The following is a 24,416-nucleotide window of genomic DNA, read 5'->3' as shown; positions in this document are numbered from 1 at the left end:
TGACTAATGATCTATTGCTAACGATGGATTCTGATGCGTCATCTATGTTGCTGCTCCTCGATCTTAGCGCTGCTTTCGATACCGTCGATCATAATATTTTATTAGAACGTATCAAAACACGAATTGGTATGTCAGACTTAGCCCTGTCTTGGTTTAACTCTTATCTTACTGATAGGATGCAGTGTGTCTCCCATAACAATGTGACCTCGGACTATGTTAAGGTAACGTGTGGAGTTCCCCAGGGTTCGGTCCTTGGCCCTGTACTCTTCAGCATCTACATGCTGCCGCTAGGTGACATCATACGCAAATACGGTGTTAGCTTTCACTGTTATGCTGATGACACCCAACTCTACATGCCCCTAAAGCTGACCAACACGCCGGATTGTAGTCAGCTGGAGGCGTGTCTTAATGAAATTAAACAATGGATGTCCGCTAACTTTTTCCAACTCAACGCCAAAAAAACGGAAATGCTGATTATCGGTCCTGCTAGACACCGAACTCTATTTAATAATACAACTCTAACATTTGACAACCAAACAATTAAACAAGGCGACACGGTAAAGAATCTGGGTATTATCTTCGACCCAACTCTCTCCTTTGAGTCACACATTAAAAGCGTTCTGGCTTCCTGTGCACTTAAGATGTGACTTTAAAGTTTTACTACTTACGTATAAAATACTACACGGTCTAGCTCCATCCTATCTTGCCGATTGTATTGTACCATATGTCCCGGCAAGAAATTTGCGTTCAAAGGACTCCGGCTTATTAGTGATCCCCAAAGCCCAAAAAAAGTCTGCGGGCTGTAGAGCTTTTTCATTTCGGGCTCCAGTACTCTGGAATGCCCTCCCGGTAACAGTTCGAGATGCTACCTCAGTAGAAGCATTTAAGTCTCACCTTAAAACTCATTTGTATGTTCTAGCCTTTAAATAGACTCCCTTTTTAGACCAGTTGATCTGCCGTTTCTTTTCTTTTTCTTCTATGTCCCACTCTCCTTTGTGGAGGGAGTCCGGTCCGATCCGGTGGCCATGTACTGCTCGCCTGTGTATCGGCTGGGGACATCTCTGCGCTGCTGATCAGCCTCCTCTTGGGATGGTTTCCTGCTGGCTCCGCTGTGAACGGGACTCTCGCTGCTGTGTTGGATCCGCTCTGGACTGGACTCTCGCGACTGTGTTGGATCCATTATGGATTGATCTTTCACAGTATCATGTTCTCATAGTCATCATTGTCACCGACGTCCCACTGGGTGTGAGTTTTCCTTGCCCTTATGTGGGCCTACCGAGGATGTCGTAGTGGTTTGTGCAGCCCTTTGAGACACTAGTGATTTAGGGCTATATAAGTAAACATTGATTGATTGATTGATTGTTCACACATTTGGTAAATAAATAACCAAAATAATTATATTTTGTTGTTAGCCACTGCTCCTTCACATGGAGAGGAGCCAGATGAGGTGGTTCGGGCATCTGGTCAGGATGCCACTCGAACGCCTCCCTAGGGAGGTGTTTAGGGCCCGTCCAACCGGCAGGAGGCCACGGGGAAGACCCAGGACATGTTGGGAAGACTATGTCTCCCGGCTGGCACTGGGAACGCTTCGGGATCCTAGAAGAGCTAGACGAAGTGGCTGGGGAGAGGGAAGTCTGGGTTTCCCTGCTTAGGCTGTTGCCCCCGCGACCCGACCTCGGATAAGCGGAAGAAGACGGATGGATGGATGTTTTCTTACTGTAACGATAATGAACCGAACCGTGACCTCTAAACCGAGGCACGTACCGAACCAAAATGTTTGTGTACCGTTACACTCCTAGTAATCATGGTAAAAAAAAGCCACTAAAAACATTGAATGGCCACAGCTTGATTATTTCCACTATTTTATATGGGTATTTATGTCCTTAAAGATGGCATCTCATGTTTACATCTGACATTTATGGTTGTGCTCTGTTCAAAAACACTGTAAATATCCATGACAAGCGTTTTTTTTTTAATCCAAAGCGCATGGTGCAAGTAGTGAAACAAAAAAAAAAACAACAACAACAGCTCTGTTGTTACAAAAAGGCAGCCATCCTCCCTGGTGTCAGCTGTGTGCAGGCCGCCTTAATGTGAATCACGAGGAAGACAACCTAGAGATTCCACCGATCCCATCTATGAGCATGCAGTGGATGCATTTCCACCATGTGCATTGTGGTCAGAGTCTCACAGGCATTATTCATACAGACTAGTATAGTACCATTATACTAATGAATCATATTTGGTACTATACCACCTCTAAAAAGCACCGGTCCCCCACCCGTCGCTGTCATCAAGTCGTGTCATGCAGAGGAGCATGTTCGGCATTGCACAATCACAGAGTACATACAAGCAGACAATGTGTGTGGACAGAAAAGGGAGAACGGACAAATTTTGGATTAAAAACTAAAGATAAAAGGTGAAGTTATAACACCGAAACGCCCTCTGGAAGAGGTGCCTTAAAACGTGGCGAGCTAGCTCGCGACTAAAGTCTATCCTAGTCAGTGGCTTAGTGGTTAGAGTGTCCGCCCTGAGATCGGTAGGTTGTGAGTTCAAACCCAGTCATACCAAAGACTATAAAAATGGGAGCCATTACCTCCCTGCTTGGCACTCAGTAACAAGGGTTGGAATTGGGGGTTAAATCATCAAAAATGATTCCCGGGCGCGGCCACCGCTGCTGCTCACTGCTCCCCTCACCTCCCAGGGGGTGATCAAGGATGATGGGTCAAATGCAGAGAATAATTTTGCCACACTTAGTGTGTGTGTGACAATCATTGGTACTTTAGCTTTAATTTACTTTATCCACAGTCAGCAGTGTTGTAACTACTTTTTAAAATCACTAATCATTGTCTCCAGCACCACTTACGGCGAAAAGTTGTCTCTTTTCATCGCATAATTACACAGAAATTTGGACATCTGTGTCGCTGAATCTTTTGCAATTTGTTCAATTAATAATGGAGACGTCAAAGAAGAATGCTGTTGGTGGAAACGGTGGATTGCAGCTGCCTTTAGCAACCGAAACACAGCCGGTGTTTCTTTGTTTGTTGTGAAGCTTTAACACAGAGCGGTCAAGCGAACATGTTTCTCTACGTCAGCCAGTTTTTGGATGGGAAAATTGTGATATTAAGTCGGCTCTTACTGGAGACTTCAGTGGATTATGGGACCTACCCCTGTAGCTGTCAAAAAGGCAGCTGTGATCTTGGCTCCTCGGCTTCTCTCAGAGACACTGGCGTTCACCGCAGCCCTCCGACTTTCAGGTATGACTTTAGAATCTCACTAAAACACTATTAACACAATAAGCAGATAAGGGATTTTCCAGGATTATCCTAGTAAAAGTGTCTAATTACATCTGAAACGCTCACACTGCCGCCGCCCAGAGCAGTCGCTTTTTCTTTTTTTTTTGTGCTTCACTCTAACTTTCCTCATCCACGAATCTTTCATCCTCGCTCAAATTAAGGGGAAAAACATTGCTTTCTCGGTCCGAATAGTCGTGCTGACTGAGGCTATGATAATAAACAATGTGAGGATGTGAGGAGCTCCACAACCCGTGACTTCACGCGCACATCATCTGCTACTTCCGGTAAGGCAAGGCTTTTTTATTAGCGACCAAAAGTTGCGAACTTTATCGTCGATGTTCTCTACTAAATCCTTTCAGCAAAAATATGGCAATATCGCGAAATGATCAAGTATGACACATAGAATGGACCTGCTATCCCCGTTTAAATAAGAAAATCTCATTTCAGTAGGCCTTTCAGTCTTTGTTACTTAGAATATGTTCCCCTAGTGTCCAAAAACCTCTACATTAAGTCTTTGTTACTTAAAATATGTTCTCCATACTAAAGTGTTACTGAAAACACATAACTTTGTCTTGAATTTGAAAAAGAAACATTTTATTTTTCACTAACAAGGGTTCGGTGAATGCGCATATGAAACTAATGGTGTTCGGTACCTCCAACAAGTTTAAAGGGGAACATTATCACCAGACCTATGTATGCGTCAATATATACCTTGATGTTGCAGAAAAAAGACCAAATATTTTTTTAACCGATTTCCGAACTCTTAATGGGTGAATTTTGACGAATTAAACGCCTTTCTATTATTCGCTGTCAGAGCGATGACGTCAGAACGTGACGTCACCTAGGTAGTTAGTCCGCCATTTTCTCAAACACATTACAAAAACATCGAGTCTAATCAGCTGTTATTTTCCGTTTTTTCGACTGTTTTCCGTACCTTGGAGACATCATGCCTCGTCGGTGTGTTGTCGGAGGGTGGAACAACACGATCAGGGACAGATTCAAGTTGACCTTCGTGGAGTGTGCTTTGATTAGCACGGCATGCTAATCAATGCTAACAAGCTATTTAGGCTAGCTGTATGTACATTTGTAGCTATATTTGCATCCAGCCTTTCTCTCCACCCACATTTAATGCCAAACAAACACTTACCAATCAACGGATTTAAGTTGCTACAGTGTCACAAGATGCGAAAGTCCCAATCGTTTGGTGTAGACATTTTACCGGCGATGCTAAGGCAGACATGGCACAGAGGTGTATGGATATCCTGCAGCTGCATTTCCAACGATAAAGTCAACGAAATCACAAAGGTGAGTTTTGTTGATGTTATTGGCTTATGTGCTAATCAGATATATTTGGTCACGGCATGACTGCCAGCTAATTGATGCTAACATGCTATTTAGGCTAGCTGTATGTACATTTGTAGCTATATTTGCATCCAGCCTTTCTCTCCACCCACATTTAATGCCAAACAAACACTTACCAATTGACTGATTCAAATTGCTCCAGTGTCACAAGATGCGAAAGTCCCGATCGTTTAGTCTGCACATTTTACGGGCGATGCTTAGGCAGACATGGCACAGAGATGTATGGATATCCTGCAGCTGCATTTCCAACGATAAAGTCAACAAAATCACAAAGGTGAGTTTTGTTGATGTTATTGACTTATGTGCTAATCAGACATATTTGGTCACGGCATGACTGCCAGCTAATCGATGCTAACATGCTATTTAGGCTAGCTGTATGTACATTTGTAGCTATATTTGCATCCAGCCTTTCTCTCCACCCACATTTAATGCCAAACAAACACTTACCAATTGACTGATTCAAATTGCTCCAGTGTCACAAGATGCGAAAGTCCCAATCGTTTGGTCTGCACATTTTACCGGCGATGCTAAGGCAGACATGGCACATAGATGTATGGATATCCTGCAGATGCATTTCCAACAATAAAGTCAACGAAATCACAAAGGTGAGTTTTGTTGATGTTATTGACTTATGTGCTAATCAGACATGTTTGGTGACGGCATGACTGCCAGCTAATCGATGCTAACATGCTATTTAGGCTAGCTGTAGGTACATTTGTAGCTATATTTGCATCCAGCCTTTCCCTGAACACACATTTAATGCCAAACAAACCCTCACCAATAGACGGATTTAAGTTGCTCCAGTGTCACAAGATGCGAAAGTCCCAATCGTTTGGTCTGCACATTTTACCGGCGATGCTAAGGCAGACATGGCACGGAGATGTATGGACATCCTGCGACACTCAATTGAAGGCGATCGCCGAATAGCGTCAATAGCTATTCGCTCAATAGCTTCAGTTTCTTCTTCAATTTCGTTTTCGCTATCTGCCTCCATACTCCAACCATCCGTTTCAATACATGCGTAATCTGTTGAATCGCTTAAAGGGGAACATTATCACAATTTTAAAAGGGTTAAAAACAATAAAAATCAGTTCCCAGTGGCTTGTTGTATTTTTTCATTTTTTTTTTCAAAATTTTACCGGTCTCGGAATATCCCTAAATAAAGCTCTAAAGTGCCTTATTTTTGCTATCTTCGAAACCACTATCCATTTCCCTGTGACGTCACAGTGCTTCCAATGTAAACAAACAATGGGAATTCCACAGTAAGATATAGCGACATTAGCTCAGATTCAAACTCGGATTTCAGCGATTCAACAGATTACGCATGTATTGAAACGGATGGTTGGAGTATGAAAGTATTGAAGAAGAAACTGAAGCTATTGAGCGAATATCTATTGACGCTATTCATAGCCATAGCATGGCCGAATAGCTGCGTTAGCATCGCCGGTAAAATGTGCGGACCAAGCGATCAGGACTTTCGCATCTTTTGACACTGGAGCAACTTAAATCCGTCGATTGGTAAGTGTTTGTTTGGCATTAAATGTGGGTGGAAGGAAACGTAATATAGTTGCAAATGCATCTGCAGGTTATCCATACATCTCTGTGCCATGTCTGCTTTAGCACCGCCGGTAAATAGCATGTTAGCATCGATTAGCATAGCATGTTAGCATCGATTAGCTGGCAGTCAACATCAACAAAACTCACCTTTGTGATTTCGTTGACTGTCGTTGCAAATGCATCTGCAGGTTATCCATACATATCTGTCCTATGTCTGTCTTAGCATCGCCGGTAAAATGTGGAGACACTCCGGCACATTCAATAGGGGTCTGGCGGCAGACACTTTCGCATCTTCGGGCCAGTGGTGCAACTTGAATCCCTCCCTGTTAGTGTTGTTACACCCTCCGACAACACACCGTCGAGGCATGATGTCTCCAAGGTTCCAAAAAATAGTCAAAAAAACGGAAAATAACAGAGCTGAGACCCGGTGTTTGTAATGTGTAGAAAATGAAAATGGCGGGTGTGTTACCTCGGCGACGTCACATTTTGACGTCATCGCCAAAAGAGCCGTAAACAGAAATGCGTTTAATTCCCCAAAATTCACCCATTTAGAGTTTGGAAATCGGTTAAAAAAATATATGGTCTTTTTTCTGCACCATCAAGGTATATATTGACGCTTGCATAGGTTTGGTGATAATGTTCCCCTTTAAACCGCTGAAATCCGAGTCTGAATCCGAGCTAATGTCGCTATATCTTGCTGTGCTATCCGCCATGTTGGCATCACTAAATGACGTCACAGGAAAATGGACGATGGATTTAAAGATAGCGAAAATCAGGCACTTTAAATCCTTTTTTAGGTATATTCCATGATGGATAACATTTGTAAAAAAAATTCGAAAAATAAAATAAGCCACTGGGAACTGATATTTATTGGTTTTAACCCTTCTGAAATTGTGATAATGTTCCCCTTTAAGAACCACTGTTCTAGGATCTAATTGGCTGAGTGTACTTTCGGGTGGGTGGCATGGACATGTCTGAATAAGTTTATTTTGGTAGCAAAGGCTGATAAGACATGCAACATGCAGCCTGAGGGGGGTGAAATAAAGGTATGTTGTCAAAAAAAAAAAAAAAAAAAAAACCTTTATCAAATCAAAAAGGTAGAATTTAAAAATAAATAGAGTCTGCAATGTGTAACGTTAAATGAGTGTGGTAATTTTGGATTCTTGTCCAGGATTGCAAATCCCTCTTTTCTCTCCATGCATTCCTGAGATTCTCCCACAGTAGGCTCACCTGCCCTCCTCCCCTTTTCCAGGACTTCCTAGGAAACATGCGTTCATATGCAAACTAAAAAAAAAAGGTGAGTTGGTTGGCGTACAGAAAAGTAGCACAGCAGCAGTTTTTTAGGGTGGAGGGGGGGGCTGTGATGGCCATCTTTGCATCCCCCCAGTGTGCATGGAAGCAAGCGAGTGAAGGTCTCCTGAAGGTGTTTACGACCATAATGTGGTCATATGTAAAAAATAATGTAAAATAATAAGCTTTTTTTTTTAAAGAAAGCCCACTTAGATTACATTGACAGACTTTTCGCAGTTCTGCCATGATGCCTTCACGTCCCCGGACTTTACAAACTCTAGCGTGTTTACAGGAGAATTCCAAAAAAAATAAGCATTTACCTTACAGCGGGGAACGGGGGAGGTGTTGTTAGGGGCTCGGCGGCTGGCGTCTACATTTGAAAAGCCAAACTTTAGTCCCATGCGTGTGCGAGAGTAGAACTCGCCTCCATGGCCGAGCGAAAAAGAGAAGACTTGGTCCGCCAGCTCCTTGCTTCCCAACAGCAGCAGCAGCAGCAGTCCCGGCCGCTGCGAGGCTGGATGACGTCAGAGGGGGAGGGGGGGGGGCGGGTAGGGGGAGGAGCGAGGAGAGCGAGGAAAGCACTTCTCATTGGTTGAAGTGACGGAGAGGGGGCGTTTCCAGAGCGTTGAATTGACCAATGAGAAATGCCGACGTGGGTTTCCTTAGTTACGGTTTATGTCAACTGATACACTCCCGAAAAAGAGGAATACGAAGACGGAAAATGGGGGGTAAAGTACTGTATTTATTACAATTATAGTAGTATATAATATAAATATATACATATATATATAGTATCTAATTTAAGCGTGCTACGTTACGATACAAGACAATTATGTTGACTCCCGTTTGCTAGCCAAATATGCTAATCAAACTTTGGATATATCGTAAAGAAATGGTGTTTGGAAAATTTGCACACAAAAATACTACATTCTTGACGCGAAAGTGAGTTTAAAATGTATGTTTTTTAACAGCGCTTGTTTTTTTTTTAATTGTTGGCCTCTAGGAGCACTCGTGTAATGTTTGCGTAACTCCCGTGCTCCTTCCGGGTTATGACGTCACTGGTAAATGCCAACAGGTGATGATTGTTTTGCTTTGAACGTCACAAGTCGCTGCTTTCTACACAGCCTGTCAAGGGCATACCTTCAAAACAGGTAGAAATGAATGTAACTGAAATGTTTATGTATGCTGTGATATATGTTTTTACTCTGTTGATTTGATTTACTACCTTTTTTTAATAGGCATATGTGTGGCTACAAAAGTGAGTTGATCGACTCATCCTGTAAATAAATGACCCGGATGCCTGAGCACAATGAATGCAGCAAGTCCGCAAGCGTTTATCACAAGCTTCAGAGCAGAGGATGTGGGTAAGTAAAACCCCCGTTTCCATATGAGTTGGGAAATTGTGTTAGATGTAAATATAAACGGAATACAATGATTTGCAAATCCTTTTCAACCCATCCATCCATCTATATTCTTCCACTTATCTGAGTTTGGGTCGCGGGGGCAGCAGCCTAAGCAGGGAAACACAGACTTCCCTCTCCCAAGCCACTTCGTCCAGCTCTTCCCGGAGGATGCCGAGGCGTTCCCAGGCCAGCCGGGAGACATAGTCTTCCCAACGTGTCCTGGGTCTTCCCCGTGGCCTCCACCGGTTGGACGTGCCCTAAACACCTCCCTCGGGAGGCGTTTGGTTGGCATCCTGACCAGATGCCCGAACCACCTCATCTGGCTCCTCTCGATGTGGAGGAGCAGCGGCTTTACTTTGAGTTCCTCCCGGATGGCAGAGCTTCTCACCCTATCTCTAAGGGAGAGCTTCCCGCCACACGGCAGAGGAAACTCATTTCGGCCGCTTGTACCCGTGATCTTATCTTTTCGGTCATGACCCAAAGCTCATGACCATAGGTGAGGGTGGGAACGTAGATCGACCGGTAAATTGAGAGCTTTGCCTTCCGGCTCAGCTCCTTCTTCACCACAACGGATCGGTACAACTTCCACATTACTGAAGACGCCGCACCGATCCGCCTGTCGATCTCACGATCCACTCTTCCCTCACTCGTGAACAAGACTCCGAGGTACTTGAACTCCTCCACTTGGGGCAGGGTCTCCTACCCAACCCGGAGATGGCACTCCACGCTTTTTCGGGAAAGAACCATGGACTCGGACTTGGAGGTTCTGATTCTCATTCCGGTCGCTTCACACTCGGCTGCGAACCGATTCAGTGAGAGCTGAAGATCCTGGTCAGATGAAGCCATCAGGACCACATCATCTGCAAAAAGCAGAGACCCATATTCAATTGAATGAACTACAAAGACAAGATATTTGATGTTCAAACTCTTTTTTGCAAATAATAATTAACTTAGAATTTCATGGCTGCAACACATGCTAAAGGAGTTGGGAAAGGGCATGTTCACCACTACCACTATGTTACATCACCTTTTCTTTTAACTCAATAAACGTTTGGGAACTGAGGAAATTATTTGTTGAAGCTTTGAAAGTGGAATTCTTTCCCATTCTTGTTTTATGTAGAGCTTCAGTCGTTCAACAGTCCGGGGTCTCCGCTGTCGTATTTTACGCTTCATAATGCGCCACACATTTTCGATGGGAGACAGGTCTGGACTGCAGGTGGGCTAGGAAAGTACCCGCACTCTTTTTATACGAAGCCACGCTGTTGTAACACGTGCTGAATGTGGCTTGGCATTGTCTTGCTGAAATAAGGAGGGGCGTCCATAAAAAAGACGGCGCTTAGATGGCAGCGTATGTTGTTCCAAAACCTGTATGTACTTTTCAGCATTAATGGTGCCTTCACAGATGTGTAAGTTACCCATGCCTTAGGCACTAATGCACCCCCATACCATCACAGATGCTGGCTTTTGAACTTTGCGTCGATAACAGTCTGGATGGTTTGCTTCCCCTTTGGTCCGGATGACACAATGTCGAATATTACCAAGAAAAATTTGAAATGTGGACTCGTCAGACCACAGAACACTTTTCCACTTTGCATCAGTCCATCTTAGATGATCTCTGGCCCAGAGAAGCCAGCGCCGTTTCTGGATGTTGTTGATAAATGGCTTTTCGCTTCGCATAGCAGAGCTTTAACTTGCACTTACAGATGTAGCGACGATCTGTATTTAGTGACAGTGGTTTTCTGAAGTGCTCCATGTGGTGATATCCTTTAGAGATTGATGTCGGTTTTTGATCGAAGGTCACGGTCATTCAACGTTGGTTTCCAACCATGCCGCTTACGTGGAGTGATTTTTCCAGATTCTCTGAACATTTTGATGATATTATGGACCATAGATGTTGAAATAGAAAGACTGAGCATTTTTGGGGAAGCTGTTTTTTTTACCTAATCATGGCACCCACCTGTTCCTAATTAGCCTCCACACCTGTGGGATGTTCCAAATATGTATTTGATGAGTGTTCTTCAACTTTATCGGTATTTATTGCCACCTTTCCCAACTTATTTGTCACGTGTTGCTGGCATCAAATTCTAAAGTTAATGATTATTTGCCCAAAAAATGTTTTTTAATCAGTTTGAACATCAAATATGTTGTATTTGTAGCATATTCAACTGAATATGGGTTGAGAATGATTTGAAAATCATTGTATTTTGTTTGTATTTAAATCTAACACAATTTCCCAACTCATATGGAAACAGGGTTTGTAAGCAAGCAAGTGTGAAATCTGACCTGATGTTCTAATGCTGGGCTTCTTCTGAATATCCCAGCATGGCTTTGATGCTTTTGTCCACATGGTTTGTTTGTTCACCTGTCTTTAAGGCACTCACTCAGCTAAACTGCAAAGAGAAATGTCTTGACACTTTGCTTCGCCCGCAGTCTTTTTCCGCAGCAGTTCATTGCGCCTCATTTGCTCTGTCTCCATCCTTATATATTTTTCTTCATGCTGTAGTCAGCGGAAAAAGACTTGGCTTTTAACATCAAATGCTCACATCGTGTGCTTCTTCCCATCCATGCAGAAAAGCTGTCTTCCCGCTTGAAACACGGCCTGGGCAGGTCCAAGTATAAACCGACGGAATACGAAAGAGTGCAGGCCATCGTCGATGCCAAACGACTGGAGAGTGCGTTGATAGCAAAAAAGGTACATTTGAGCTGTGTTGTACGGTGGGTGATAGAGGTCAGCGTGAAGTTGAGTCCAAATTAGGGCTGCAGATCTTTGGGTGTCCCACGATTCGATTCAATATCGATTATTGGGGTCGCATTTCGATTATATATCGATTCAACGCGATTCTCGATTCAAAAACGACATTTTTCCGATTCAAAACGATTCTGTATTCATTCAATACATAGGATTTCAGAAGATCTACCCCAGTCTGCTGACATGTTAGCAGAGTAGTAGATTTGTGTAAAAAGCTTTTATAATTGCAAAGGAGAATGTTTTATCAACTGATTGCAATAATGTAAATTTGTTTTAACTATTAAATGAACCAAAAATATGACTTATTTTATCTTTGTGAAAACATTGGACACAGTGTGTTGTCAAGCTTATGAGATGCGATGCAAGTGTAAGCCACTGTTCTTTTTTTTTATTTTTATAAATGTCTAATGATAATGTCAATGAGGGATTTTTAATCACTGCTATGCTGAAATTAAGACTAATATTGATACTGTTGTTGATAATATTCATTTTTGTTTCACTACTTTTGGTTTGTTCTGTGTTGTGTTTGTGTCTCCTCAATTGCTCTGTTTATTGCAGTTCTGAGTGTTGCTGGGTCAGGTTTGGTTTTGGAATTGGATTGCATTGTTATGGTATTGCTGTGTATGGTTTTATTGGATTGATTTAAATAAAAAATAAATAAAAAACATAGATTTTTTAAAAATGAGAATGGATTCTGAATCGCACGTGAGAATCGTGATTCGTATTCGAATCGATTTTTTTTCCCACACCCCTAGTCCAAATACTCAAAAATTTCACCAAAAACCGCAAACGTTGTGCCGTTTATGTGAATGCATCATTTTAAATTAGCATTTTTGTTAGACTACTTTTGGTTTGTTCTGTGTGTTGTGTTTGTGTCTCCTCAATTGCTCTGTTTATTGCAGTTCTGAGTGTTGCTGGGTCAGGTTTGGTTTTGGAATTGGATTGCATTGTTATGGTATTGCTGTGTATGGTTTTATTGGATTGTTTTAAATAAAAAAACTAAAAAAAACATCGATTTTTTAAAAAAAATGAGAATGGATTCTGAATCGCACAACGTGAGAATCGCGATTCGTATTCCAATCGATTTTTTTTCCCACACCCCTAGTCCAAATACTCAAAAATGTCACCAAAAACCGCAAACGTTGTCCGTTTATGTGAATGCATTATTTTAAATTTGCATTTTTGTTAGACTACTTTTGGTTTGTTCTGTGTGTTGTGTTTGTGTCTCCTCAATTGCTCTGTTTATTGCAGTTCTGAGTGTTGCTGGGTCAGGTTTGGTTTTGGAATTGGATTGCATTGTTATGGTATTGCTGTGCATGGTTTTGTTGGATTGATTTAAATAAAAAAACTAAAAAAAACATCGATTTTTAAAAAAAAATGAGAATGGATTCTGAATCGCACAACGTGAGAATCGCGATTCGTATTCCAATCGATTTTTTTTCCCACACCCCTAGTCCAAATACTCAAAAATGTCACCAAAAACCGCAAACGTTGTCCGTTTATGTGAATGCATTATTTTAAATTTGCATTTTTGTTAGACTACTTTTGGTTTGTTCTGTGTGTTGTGTTTGTGTCTCCTCAATTGCTCTGTTTATTGCAGTTCTGAGTGTTGCTGGGTCAGGTTTGGTTTTGGAATTGGATTGCATTGTTATGGTATTGCTGTGCATGGTTTTGTTGGATTGATTTAAATAAAAAAACTAAAAAAAACATCGATTTTTAAAAAAAAATGAGAATGGATTCTGAATCGCACAACGTGAGAATCGCGATTCGTATTCCAATCGATTTTTTTTCCCACACCCCTAGTCCAAATACTCAAAAATGTCACCAAAAACCGCAAACGTTGTCCGTTTATGTGAATGCATCATTTTAAATTTGCATTTTTGTTAGACTACTTTTGGTTTGTTCTGTGTGTTGTGTTTGTGTCTCCTCAATTGCTCTGTTTATTGCAGTTCTGAGTGTTGCTGGGTCAGGTTTGGTTTTGGAATTGGATTGCATTGTTATGGTATTGCTGCGTATGGTTTTGTTGGATTGATTTAAATAAAAAAACTAAAAAAAACATCGATTTTTTTCAAAAATGAGAATGGATTCTGAATCGCACAACGTGAGAATCGCGATTCGTATTCGAATCGATTTTTTTTCCCACACCCCTAGTCCAAATACTCAAAAATTTCACCAAAAAATGCAAACGTTGTGCCGTTTATGTGAATGCATCATTTTAAATTTGCATTTTTGTTTGACTACTTTTGGTTTGTTCTGTGTGTTGTGTTTGTGTCTCCTCAATTGCTCTGTTTATTGCAGTTCTGAGTGTTGCTGGGTCAGGTTTGGTTTTGGAATTGGATTGCATTGTTATGGTATTGCTGTGTATGGTTTTGTTGGATTGATTTAAATAAAAAAACTAAAAAAAACATCGATTTTTTTTTAAAAATGAGAATGGATTCTGAATCGCACAACGTGAGAATCGCGATTCGTATTCTAATCGATTTTTTTTCCCACACTCCTAGTCCAAATACTCAAAAATTTCACCAAAAACCGCAAACGTTGTGCCGTTTATGTGAATGCATCATTTTAAATTTGCATTTTTGTTAGACTACTTTTGGTTTGTTCTGTGTGTTGTGTTTGTGTCCTCTCAATTGCTCTGTTTATTGCAGTTCTGAGTGTTGCTGGGTCAGGTTTGGTTTTGGAATTGGATTGCATTGTTATGGTATTGCTGTGTATGGTTTTATTGGATTGATTTAAATAAAAAAACTAAAAAAAACATCGATTTTTTTCAAAAATGAGAATGGATTCTGAATCGCACAACGAGAGAATCGCGATTCGTATTCGAATCGATTTTTTCTCCCACACCCCTAGTCCAAATACTCAAAAATTTCACCAAAAAACGCAAACGTTGTGCCGTTTATGTAAATGCATCATTCTGAATTTGCATTTTTGTTAGACTACTTTTGGTTTGTTCTGTGTGTTGTGTTTGTGTCTACTTTTGGTTTGTTCTGTGTGTTGTGTTTGTGTCTCCTCAATTGCTCTGTTTTTTGCAGTTCTGAGTGTTGCTGGGTCAGGTTTGGTTTTGGAATTGGATTGCATTGTTATGGTATTGCTTTGTATGGTTTTATTGGATTGATTTAAATAAAAAAACTAAAAAAAACATCGATTTAAAAAAAAAAAAAGAGAATGGATTCTGAATCGCACAACCTGAGAATCGCGATTCGTATTCGAATCGATTTTTTTTCCCACGCCCCTAGTCCAAATACTCAAAAATTTCACCAAAAAACGCAAACGTTGTGCCGTTTATGTGAATGCATCATTTTAAATTTGCATTTTTGTTTGACTACTTTTAGTTTGTTCTGTGTGTTGTGTTTGTGTCTCCTCAATTGCTCTGTTTATTGCAGTTCTGAGTGTTGCTGGGTCAGGTTTGGTTTTGGAATTGGATTGCATTGTTATGGTATTGCTGTGTATGGTTTTGTTGGATTGATTTAAATAAAAAAACTAAAAAAAACATCGATTTTTTTTTAAAAATGAGAATGGATTCTGAATCGCACAACGTGAGAATCGCGATTCGTATTCTAATCGATTTTTTTTCCCACACTCCTAGTCCAAATACTCAAAAATTTCACCAAAAACCGCAAACGTTGTGCCGTTTATGTGAATGCATCATTTTAAATTTGCATTTTTGTTAGACTACTTTTGGTTTGTTCTGTGTGTTGTGTTTGTGTCCTCTCAATTGCTCTGTTTATTGCAGTTCTGAGTGTTGCTGGGTCCGGTTTGGTTTTGGAATTGGATTGCATTGTTATGGTATAGCTTTGTATGGTTTTATTGGATTGATTTAAATAAAAAAACAAAAAAAAACATAGATTTTTTAAAAATGAGAATGGATTCTGAATCGCACAACGTGAGAATCGCGATTCGTATTCTAATCGATTTTTTTTCCCACACCCCTAGTCCAAATACTCAAAAATTTCACCAAAAAACGCAAACGTTGTGCCGTTTATGTGAATGCATCATTTTAAATTTGCATTTTTGTTAGACTACTTTTGGTTTGTTCTGTGTGTTGTGTTTGTGTCCTCTCAATTGCTCTGTTTATTGCAGTTCTGAGTGTTGCTGGGTCCGGTTTGGTTTTGGAATTGGATTGCATTGTTATGGTATAGCTTTGTATGGTTTTATTGGATTGATTTAAATAAAAAAACAAAAAAAAACATAGATTTTTTAAAAATGAGAATGGATTCTGAATCGCACAACGTGAGAATCGCGATTCGTATCCGAATCGATTTTTTTCCCCACACCCCTAGTCCAAATACTCAAAAATTTCACCAAAAACCGCAAACGTTGTGCCGTTTATGTGAATGCATCATTTTAAATTTGCATTTTTGTTTGACTACTTTTAGTTTGTTCTGTGTGTTGTGTTTGTGTCTCCTCAATTGCTCTGTTTATTGCAGTTCTGAGTGTTGCTGGGTCAGGTTTGGTTTTGGAATTGGATTGCATTGTTATGGTATTGCTGTGTATGGTTTTGTTGGATTGATTTAAATAAAAAAACTAAAAAAAACATCGATTTTTTTTTTTAAATGAGAATGGATTCTGAATCGCACAACGTGAGAATCGCGATTCGTATTCCAATCGATTTTTTTTCCCACACCCCTAGTCCAAATACTCAAAAATTTCACCAAAAAACGCAAACGTTGTGCCGTTTATGTGAATGCATCATTTTAAATTTGCATTTTTGTTTGACTACTTTTGGTTTGTTCTGTGTGTTGTGTTTGTGTCCTCTCAATTGCTCTGTTTATTGCAGTTCTGAGTGTTGCTGGGTCAGGTTTGGTTTTGGAATTGGATTGCATTGTTATGGTATTGCTTTGTATGGTTTTATTGGATTGATTTAAATAAAAAACAAAAAAAAACATCAATTTTTTTCAAAAATGAGAATGGATTCTGAATCGCACAACGTGAGAATCGCGATTCGTATTCGAATCGATTTTTTTTCCCCACACCCCTAGTCCAAATACTCAAAAATTTCACCAAAAAACGCAAACGTTGTGCCGTTTATGTGAATGCATCATTTTAAATTTGCATTTTTGTTAGACTACTTTTGGTTTGTTCTGTGTGTTGTGTTTGTGTCCTCTCAATTGCTCTGTTTATTGCAGTTCTGAGTGTTGCTGGGTCAGGTTTGGTTTTGGAATTGGATTGCATTGTTATGGTATTGCTGTGTATGGTTTTGTTGGATTGATTTAAATAAAAAAACTAAAAAAAACATCGATTTTTAAAAAAAAAATGAGAATTGATTCTGAATGGCACAACGATTAGCTCATGGTAGTACAGGATAAAATTTGTGGTACCATCCAAAACTAATGTAAAGTATCAAACAACAGAATAATAAGTGATTATTACATTTGAACAGAAGTGTAGATAGAACATGTTGAAGCAGAAAATAACCAGATATTAACAGTAAATGAACAAGTAGATTAATAATTAATTTTTACAGATTTTCCCTCATAATGTTGACCAAATACTAGAATGATAAATAACACAATATGTTTCTGCATATGTCAGCAGACTAATTAGGAGTCTTTGTTTTACTTACCACTAAAAGACGGGTTGTCTAGTATGTTCACTCAGTGGCCTAGTGGTTAGAGTGTCCGCCCTGAGATCGGTAAGTTGGGAGTTCAAACCCCGGCCGACTAAAAAAAATGGGACCCATTGCCTCCCTGCTTGGCACTCAGCATCAAGGGTTGGATTTGGGGGTTAAATCACCATAATTGATTCCCGGGCGTGGCACCGCTGCTGCTCACTGCTCCCCTCACTTCTCAGGGGGTGATCAAGGGGATGGGTCAAATGCAGAGGACACATTTCACCACACCTAGTGTGTGTGTGACAATCATTGGTACTTTAACTTTACTTCAACTTCACTATTTTATTTAAGGAGAAAATTGCAATAAAAAAAACATATGTTTGATGTACCAAACATTTTTTTGTTAAAATAAAGCCAATAATGCCCATTTTCGGCGTCCCCTTTAGTTTTAGTTTTATTTTGTTTTTGTTTTTCACAAAGAAATACAATTGTGTGCTTACGGACTGTATCCCTGCAGACTGTGTTGATCTATATTGATATATAATGTATATATTGTGTTTTTAAGTTGATTTAATAATAAAAAGAAAAAAAAAATATTTGGGACCCTCACATTTCCAGTGAGGGTTGGACTCCGCCAAGGCTGTCCTTTGTCACCGATTCTGTTCATAACGTTTATGGACAGAATTTCTAGGCGCAGTCAAGGCATTGAGAGGTTCCGGTTTGGTGACCGCAGGATTAGGTCTCTGCTTTTTGCAGATGATGTGGTCCTGATGGCTTCATCTGACCGGGATCTTCAGCTCTCACTGGATCGGTTTGCAGCCGAGTGTGAAGCGACCGGAATGAGAATCAGCACCTCCAAATCCGAGTCCATGGTTCTCGCCCGGAAAAGGGTGGAATGCCATCTCCGGGTTGGGGAGGAGACCCTGCCCCAAGTGGAGGAGTTTAAGTACCTAGGAGTCTTGTTCACGAGTGAGGGAAGACTGGATCATGAGATCGACAGGCGGATCGGTGCGGCGTCTTCAGTAAAGCGGACGTTGTACCGATCCGTTGTGGTGAAGAAGGAGCTGAGCCGGAAGGCAAAGCTCTCAATTTACCGGTCGATCTACGTTCCCATCCTCACCTATGGTCATGAGCTTTGGGTCATGACCGAAAGGATAAGATCACGGGTACAAGCGGCCCAAATGAGTTTGGGTCTCTCCCTTAGAGATAGGGTGAGAAGCTCTGCCATCCGGGAGGAACTCAAAGTAAAGCCGCTGCTCCTTCACATCGAGAGGAGCCAGATGAGGTGGTTCGGGCATCTGGTCAGGATGCCACCCGAACGCCTCCCTAGGGAGGTGTTTAGGGCACGTCCAACTGGTAGGAGACCACAGGGAAGACCCAGGACACGTTGGGAAGACTATGTCTCCCGGCTGGCCTGGGAACGCCTCGGGATCCCCCGGGAAGAGCTAGACGAAGTGGCTGGGGAAAGGGAAGTCTGGGTTTCCCTGCTTAGGCTGTTGCCCCCGCGACCCGACCTCGGATAAGCGGAAGAAGATGGATGGAAATATTTGGGGACCACTGCCCTAGACGACCACATAGGCTGTTTATGTCCTACCCATCACTACCTGTTACATGTGATGTTGTTTACACAGTAATCACTAGTTTTTTCGATTGTACAAACTTTCCAAATGACCACCAGTGTAATTTACCAGCGCTAAGCTGGCACCCGTTGTCATTGGAAATATTAAAATACCACTGCCGTTTGTTTGTAATATGTTTCTGTTTATTGTGCCATAACATATTTATTTGTGCGGTTACCTTCTGATCGGCTTGTCTGCTTGTCATCAGTGGTCAGAAAATAGATTTCTGACTTCACAGCCCAAACGATAAAGTTGTGAAAAAGCAGAGGTATTTTGATATTTCCAATTACAAAGGGGGCTGATTGGTTTGCTCCTCTAGTATAGGTTACCACAGAGGATTCTTATTAAGACAATCAAACTGGCATTAATCACTGGAGGTTGAAAAGGGGGCCGCAATATGACTACCACACATAACACAACGCCCGACTCAATCAATATTCATCAGACGGCCTGGGGTCTATTATAGGTGTTTGAAGTTTGACTCACAGCTGAGGGAAACGTATGTGCTTGTGGCCAAAAGAGATTAGGCTGTCCAACCTGCAGTGTTTTAATTGCTAGACAGCGTCAGGAGCCCTCTGTTTAAAAAAAAAAAAAAAAGTATCCTTAAAGTTGTCGGTGGCCCTTTCCAACCCTGCTCTCTGCATAACCTAGATAAGACAGGCCATGTTCACATTCTGCCTTCTGACAGAACGGCAGGCCGGCTTTCTTGCATATCTCCCACGGGGGACATGATGGAGGGTAAATAAATCACCATGTTTTGCCTTCAGCACGGTGTCACTTTAGCCTTTTTAGCTTTACCATTTTGGACGTTTCGCCTCTTGATTAGAATGTATCCGGAACAGCAGCTGTTCAGAGGTGCAGAACAAGTGTATCTACATGTTTTATTCAAATTTTGCAACTATAACCATAAATTAAAAGGGCTGTTTGCAAATTTCCATCCATCCATTTTCTACCGCTTATTCCCTTTTGGGGTCGCGGGGGGCGCTGGCGCCTATCTCAGCTACAATCGGGCGGAAGGCGGGGTACACCCTGGACAAGTCGCCACCTCATCGCAGGGCCAACACAGATAGACAGACAACATTCACACACTAGGGCCAATTTAGTGTTGCCAATCAACCTATCCCCAGGTGCATGTCTTTGGAAGTGGGAGGAAGCCGGAGTAATTAAATTAATTGAAATGAATTATATTCATATAGCACTTTTTCTCTAGTGACTCAAAGCGCTTTACATAGTGAAACCCAATATCTAAGTTACACTCAAACCAGTGTGGGTGGCACTGGGAGCAGGTGGGTAAAGTGTCTTGCCCAAGGACACAACGGCAGTGACTAGGATGGCGGAAGCGGGAATCGAACCTGCAACCCTCAAGTTGCTGGCACGGCCGCTCTACCAACCGAGCTAAAACACCCCGGAGGGAACCCACGCAATTATGGGGAGAACATGCAAACTTCACACAGAAAGATCCCGAGCCTGGATTTGAACCCAGTACTGCAGGAACTTCTTATTGTGAGGCAGACGCACTAACCCCTCTGCCACCGTGAAGCCTGTTTGCAAATTTATCAAATGTAAATTACAACAAAAACACCACCGACTGGCTTATATGTTATTTACTAGGGCTGCGAATCTTTTGGTGTCCCACGATTCCATTCAATCTCGATTCTTGGGGTCGCGATTCGATTATAAATCGATTTTTTCGATTCAACGCGATTCTCGATTCAAAAACGATATTTTTCCGATTCAAAATGATTCTGTATTCATTCAATACATAGGATTTCAGCAGGATCTATACCCCAGTCTGCTGACATGATAGCAGAGTTGTAGATTTTTTTTTAAAAGCTTTTATAATTGTAAAGGACAGTGTTTTATCAACTGATTGCAATAATGTAAATTGGTTTTAACTATTAAACGAACCAAAAATGTGACTTATTTTATCTTTGTGAAAATATCGGACACAGTGTATAACCCACTGTGACACTATGGTTCTTTTTATTTTTATTTTCATAAATGTTTAATGATAATGTCAATGAGGGATTTTTAATCACTGCTATGCTGAAATTATAACTAATATTGATGCTGTTGTTGATAATATTCATTTTTGTTTTTCTACTTTTGGTTTGTTCTGTGTCGTGTTTGTGTCTTCTCAATTGTTCTGTTTATTGCAGTTGCTGGGACAGGTTTGGTTTTGGAATTGGATTGCGTTGTTATGGTATTGCTGTGTAGTGTTTTGTTGGATTGATAAAAAAAAAAATCGATTTTTCAAAAATGAGAATCGATTCTGAATCGCACAACGTGAAAATCGCGATTCAAATTCGAATCGATTTTTTCCCCACACCCCTATTATTTACTATTAGTGGGCAGCACGGTGGAACAGGGGTTAGTGCGTGTGCCTCACAAAAAGAAGGCCTTGGGTGCGATTTTCGGCTTGGGGTCTTTCTGTGTGGAGTTTGCATGATCTCTCTGTATCTGCATGGGTTCCCTCCGGGTTTATAAAGATGGATGGATGGGTTTTCAATGTCAATTACTATTGCTAAAAATTGCTTGTCGGTCCGACACACCACCTCCTACAAGTTTCAAGTTTATTATTCACAATACCATATTACAGTTGCAACAGTTGTGAATATCCTTTTTTTGGATGGTGGTAAGTGAAAGGGCCAAATCTTGGGCCAAATGTGATGGCCCAAGATGGTGAACCACCCTGTATCACCATCAACGACTATCAACTAGAAGTTCACATACCTTGGCTCCACCACCACTGACAACCTCTCACTGGAAGCAGAGATCAACAAAAGGATCGACAAGGCATCCACAACCTTGGCCAGGTTGTCGCAAAGACTGTGGAACAACAGCATGCTGACAATAACCACCGAGATTGCTGTTTATCATGCCTGCGCGCTAAGTACTCTCTTGTACGCCAGCGAATCCTGGACTCTGTACTCCTTGCAGAAGAAGGGACTAAGTTCCTTCCACATGCGCTGCCTCCGTCGCATACTCGGGATTACATGAAGTGATCGTGTGACAAACAACGAGTTGTTGATGCAAGCCAATATTCCCAGCATGGTCACTTTCCTTCGTCAGCGTCGCCTTCGATGGCTGGGCCATGTGCGTCGAATGGACAATGGCCGAAACCCCAAAGACATCCTCTACGCCAGGGGTGTCAAACTCAAACACAGAGTGGGCCAAAATTCTAAACTAAACAAAGCCGCGGGCCAAAGTTGAACAACTTAACCTTTTAATAGGGACCCGAACAAGTTTTGCATTGAATATTGAACAAGCAAGGCTTATATAACTTTATAGCGACATGCAAAATCGAGTTTTGTTGGTAGCGGGGGTGTATATTGTAGCGTCCCGGAAGAGTTAGTGCTGGGTATTTCTTCTGTTGTGTTTGTATTGTGTTACGGTGCAGATGTAACAAATGTGTTTGTCATTCTTGTTTGGTGTGGGTTCACAGTGTGCTGTAACAGTGTTAAAGTTGTTTATACGGCCACCCTCAGTGTGACCTGCATGGGTGTTGACCAAGTATGCGTTGCATTCACTTGTGTGTGTAGAAGCCCCATATATTACGTGAATGGGCCGGCACGCTGTTTGTATGGAGGAAAAGCGGACGTGAAGACAGGTTTTAGAGGATGCTAAAAGCAGTACCTTTAAGGCACGCCCCCAATATTGTTGTCCGGGTGAAAGTTTGGGAGAATGGTTGCCCCGGGAGATTTTCGGGGGGGGGGGCACTGAAATTCGGGATTCTCCTTGAAAAATCATGAGGGTTGGCAAGTATGAGAATTAGCGTTGAATGCGGTGATACAGCGGCACCGCCACTGTATAACACCGGCGGGCCAGCTCTAATGTTAATTTATTATTGCCTCAAGGGCCAAATGAAATTACAAATTTGGCCCGCGGGCCAGAGTTTGACACCCATGCTCTACGCAGAGCTTGCCTCCAGCAAGAGGACAACGGGGCGGCCACATCTCCGCTTCAAGGATGTCTGCAAGCGTGACCTGAAAGCGCTCGACATGGACCTGTAACACCTGGGAAGAGCTTGTTCAGGACAGATCCAGCTGGAGACACATTGTGAACACTGGACTGAAAGCTGGTGAGGCAAAACTCCGCCAGCTTGCAGATGAGAAGAGAGCCCAGAGAAACAGCAAGCAACTACACCCTGTAGCTGACTCGACCTACAAATGCACCAAGTGCAACAGAGACTGTCACTCCCGTGTGGGTCTGTACAGATGCTGCATGACCAACTACAGCATGGGTGTCAAACTCTGGCCCGCGGGCCAAATTTGGCCCGCCGTGTAATTTCATTTGGCCCTTGAGGCAATATCAAATTAATATTAGAGCTGGCCCGCCGCTGTAAGACCACATTCAGTGCTAATACTCATACTCGTCAACTCTCCCAATTTTCCCGGGAGACTCCCGAAGTTCAGTGCCCCCCCACCCCCGAATTTCTCCCGATTTCCACCCGGACAATAATATTAGGGGCGGGCCGTAAAAGCACTGCTTTTGGCGTTCTCTACATGTCGCCACGTCCGCTTTTCTTCCATACAAACAGCGTGCCGGCCCACTCATATAATATATGCGGCTCATACACACACACAAGTGTATGCAAGGCATACTTGGTCAACAGCCATACAGGTCACACTGAGGGTGGCCGTATAAACAAGGTTAATACTGTTACAAATATGCCCCACACTGTGAACCCACAGCAAACAAGAATGACAAACACATTTCGGGAGAACATCCGCACCGTAACACAACATAAACACAAGTACCCAGAACCCCTTGCATCACTAATTCTTCCGGGACGCTACAATATACACCCCCGCTACCACCAAACCCCGCCCCAACTCAAAGCCGCCGCCGAAAAAAGGCCTTAAATTTGTGTTTTTATTTAATTTGATATGCCATTGATATTTTTTAATTAATATTAATTGAAACTGGATTTTGCATGTCACTATAAAGTTATATAAGCCTTGCTTGGTCAATATTCAATGCAAAACTTGTTTGAGTCCCTATTAAAGGGTTAATTTGCTCAACCTCGGCCCGCGGCTTTGTTCAGTTTTAAATTTTGGCCCACTCTGTATTTGAGTTTGACACCACTGAACTACAGTAAAAGTCTCTCCAGAGAGTGGTGAGGACGGCGGAAAAGATTATCAGGACTCCTCTTCCTCTTATCCAGGAGATCGCAAAAAGCCGCTGCCTGACCAGGGCTCAGAAAATCTGCAAAGACTCCTCCCACCCCCACCAAGGACTGTTTTCACTGCTGTACTCTAGGAAGAGGTTCCGCAGCCTCCGAAGCAGAACCTCCAGGTTCTATAACAGCTTCTTCCCTCAGGCCGTAATACTCTTGAACACATCATAATTAAATTATCCCCTCAACTCCCCCCAAAAATGGATTAACTCGCTGGAATAAAAAAGACAATATAACATACATCCATAAACCTGGATGCATATGCAAAAGTGCAATATATTTATCTGTACAGTAATATATTTATTTATATATGCACCTTTATTGCTTTTTTTTATCCTGCACTACCAAGAGCTAATGCAACCAAATTTCATTCTTATTTCAATCAATCAATCAATGTTTACTTATATAGCCCT

At 41.8% G+C, this 24,416-nt stretch overlaps 2 protein-coding genes across 4 annotated transcripts in view; one reads left to right on the top strand and one right to left on the bottom strand.

Annotated features, from left to right (window-relative positions):
• LOC133537889 (plakophilin-4-like) overlaps positions 1-8,019 on the bottom strand; it is a 280,220-nt gene extending 272,201 nt beyond the window's left edge. The window contains exon 1 of the mRNA XM_061879014.1: positions 7,823-8,019. The gene's annotated coding sequence lies outside the window, so the exon portion shown is untranslated. The remainder of the gene's footprint in view (positions 1-7,822) is intronic.
• Positions 8,020-8,159: 140 nt separating this feature from the next.
• The window catches only part of LOC133537886 (coiled-coil domain-containing protein 148-like), a 106,061-nt gene continuing 89,804 nt past the window's right edge, over positions 8,160-24,416 (top strand). For 2 of the 3 annotated variants that reach the window (XM_061879009.1, XM_061879008.1), the window contains exons 1-3: positions 8,499-8,653; positions 8,741-8,866; positions 11,476-11,597. In XM_061879009.1, the coding sequence (XP_061734993.1) occupies positions 8,812-8,866; positions 11,476-11,597 (177 nt within the window). In that variant the 5' untranslated portion in view covers positions 8,499-8,653; positions 8,741-8,811. Of the gene's footprint in view, positions 8,231-8,498; positions 8,654-8,740; positions 8,867-11,475; positions 11,598-24,416 lie in introns of those variants that run through there. The other variant, XM_061879010.1, reaches the window with a different exon arrangement.

The sequence above is a fragment of the Nerophis ophidion genome, linkage group LG19, assembly GCF_033978795.1.
Source record: "Nerophis ophidion isolate RoL-2023_Sa linkage group LG19, RoL_Noph_v1.0, whole genome shotgun sequence".
In the NCBI taxonomy this organism is placed as follows: Eukaryota; Metazoa; Chordata; class Actinopteri; order Syngnathiformes; family Syngnathidae; genus Nerophis; species Nerophis ophidion.
This window is presented reverse-complemented; position numbering and strand designations above follow the sequence as displayed.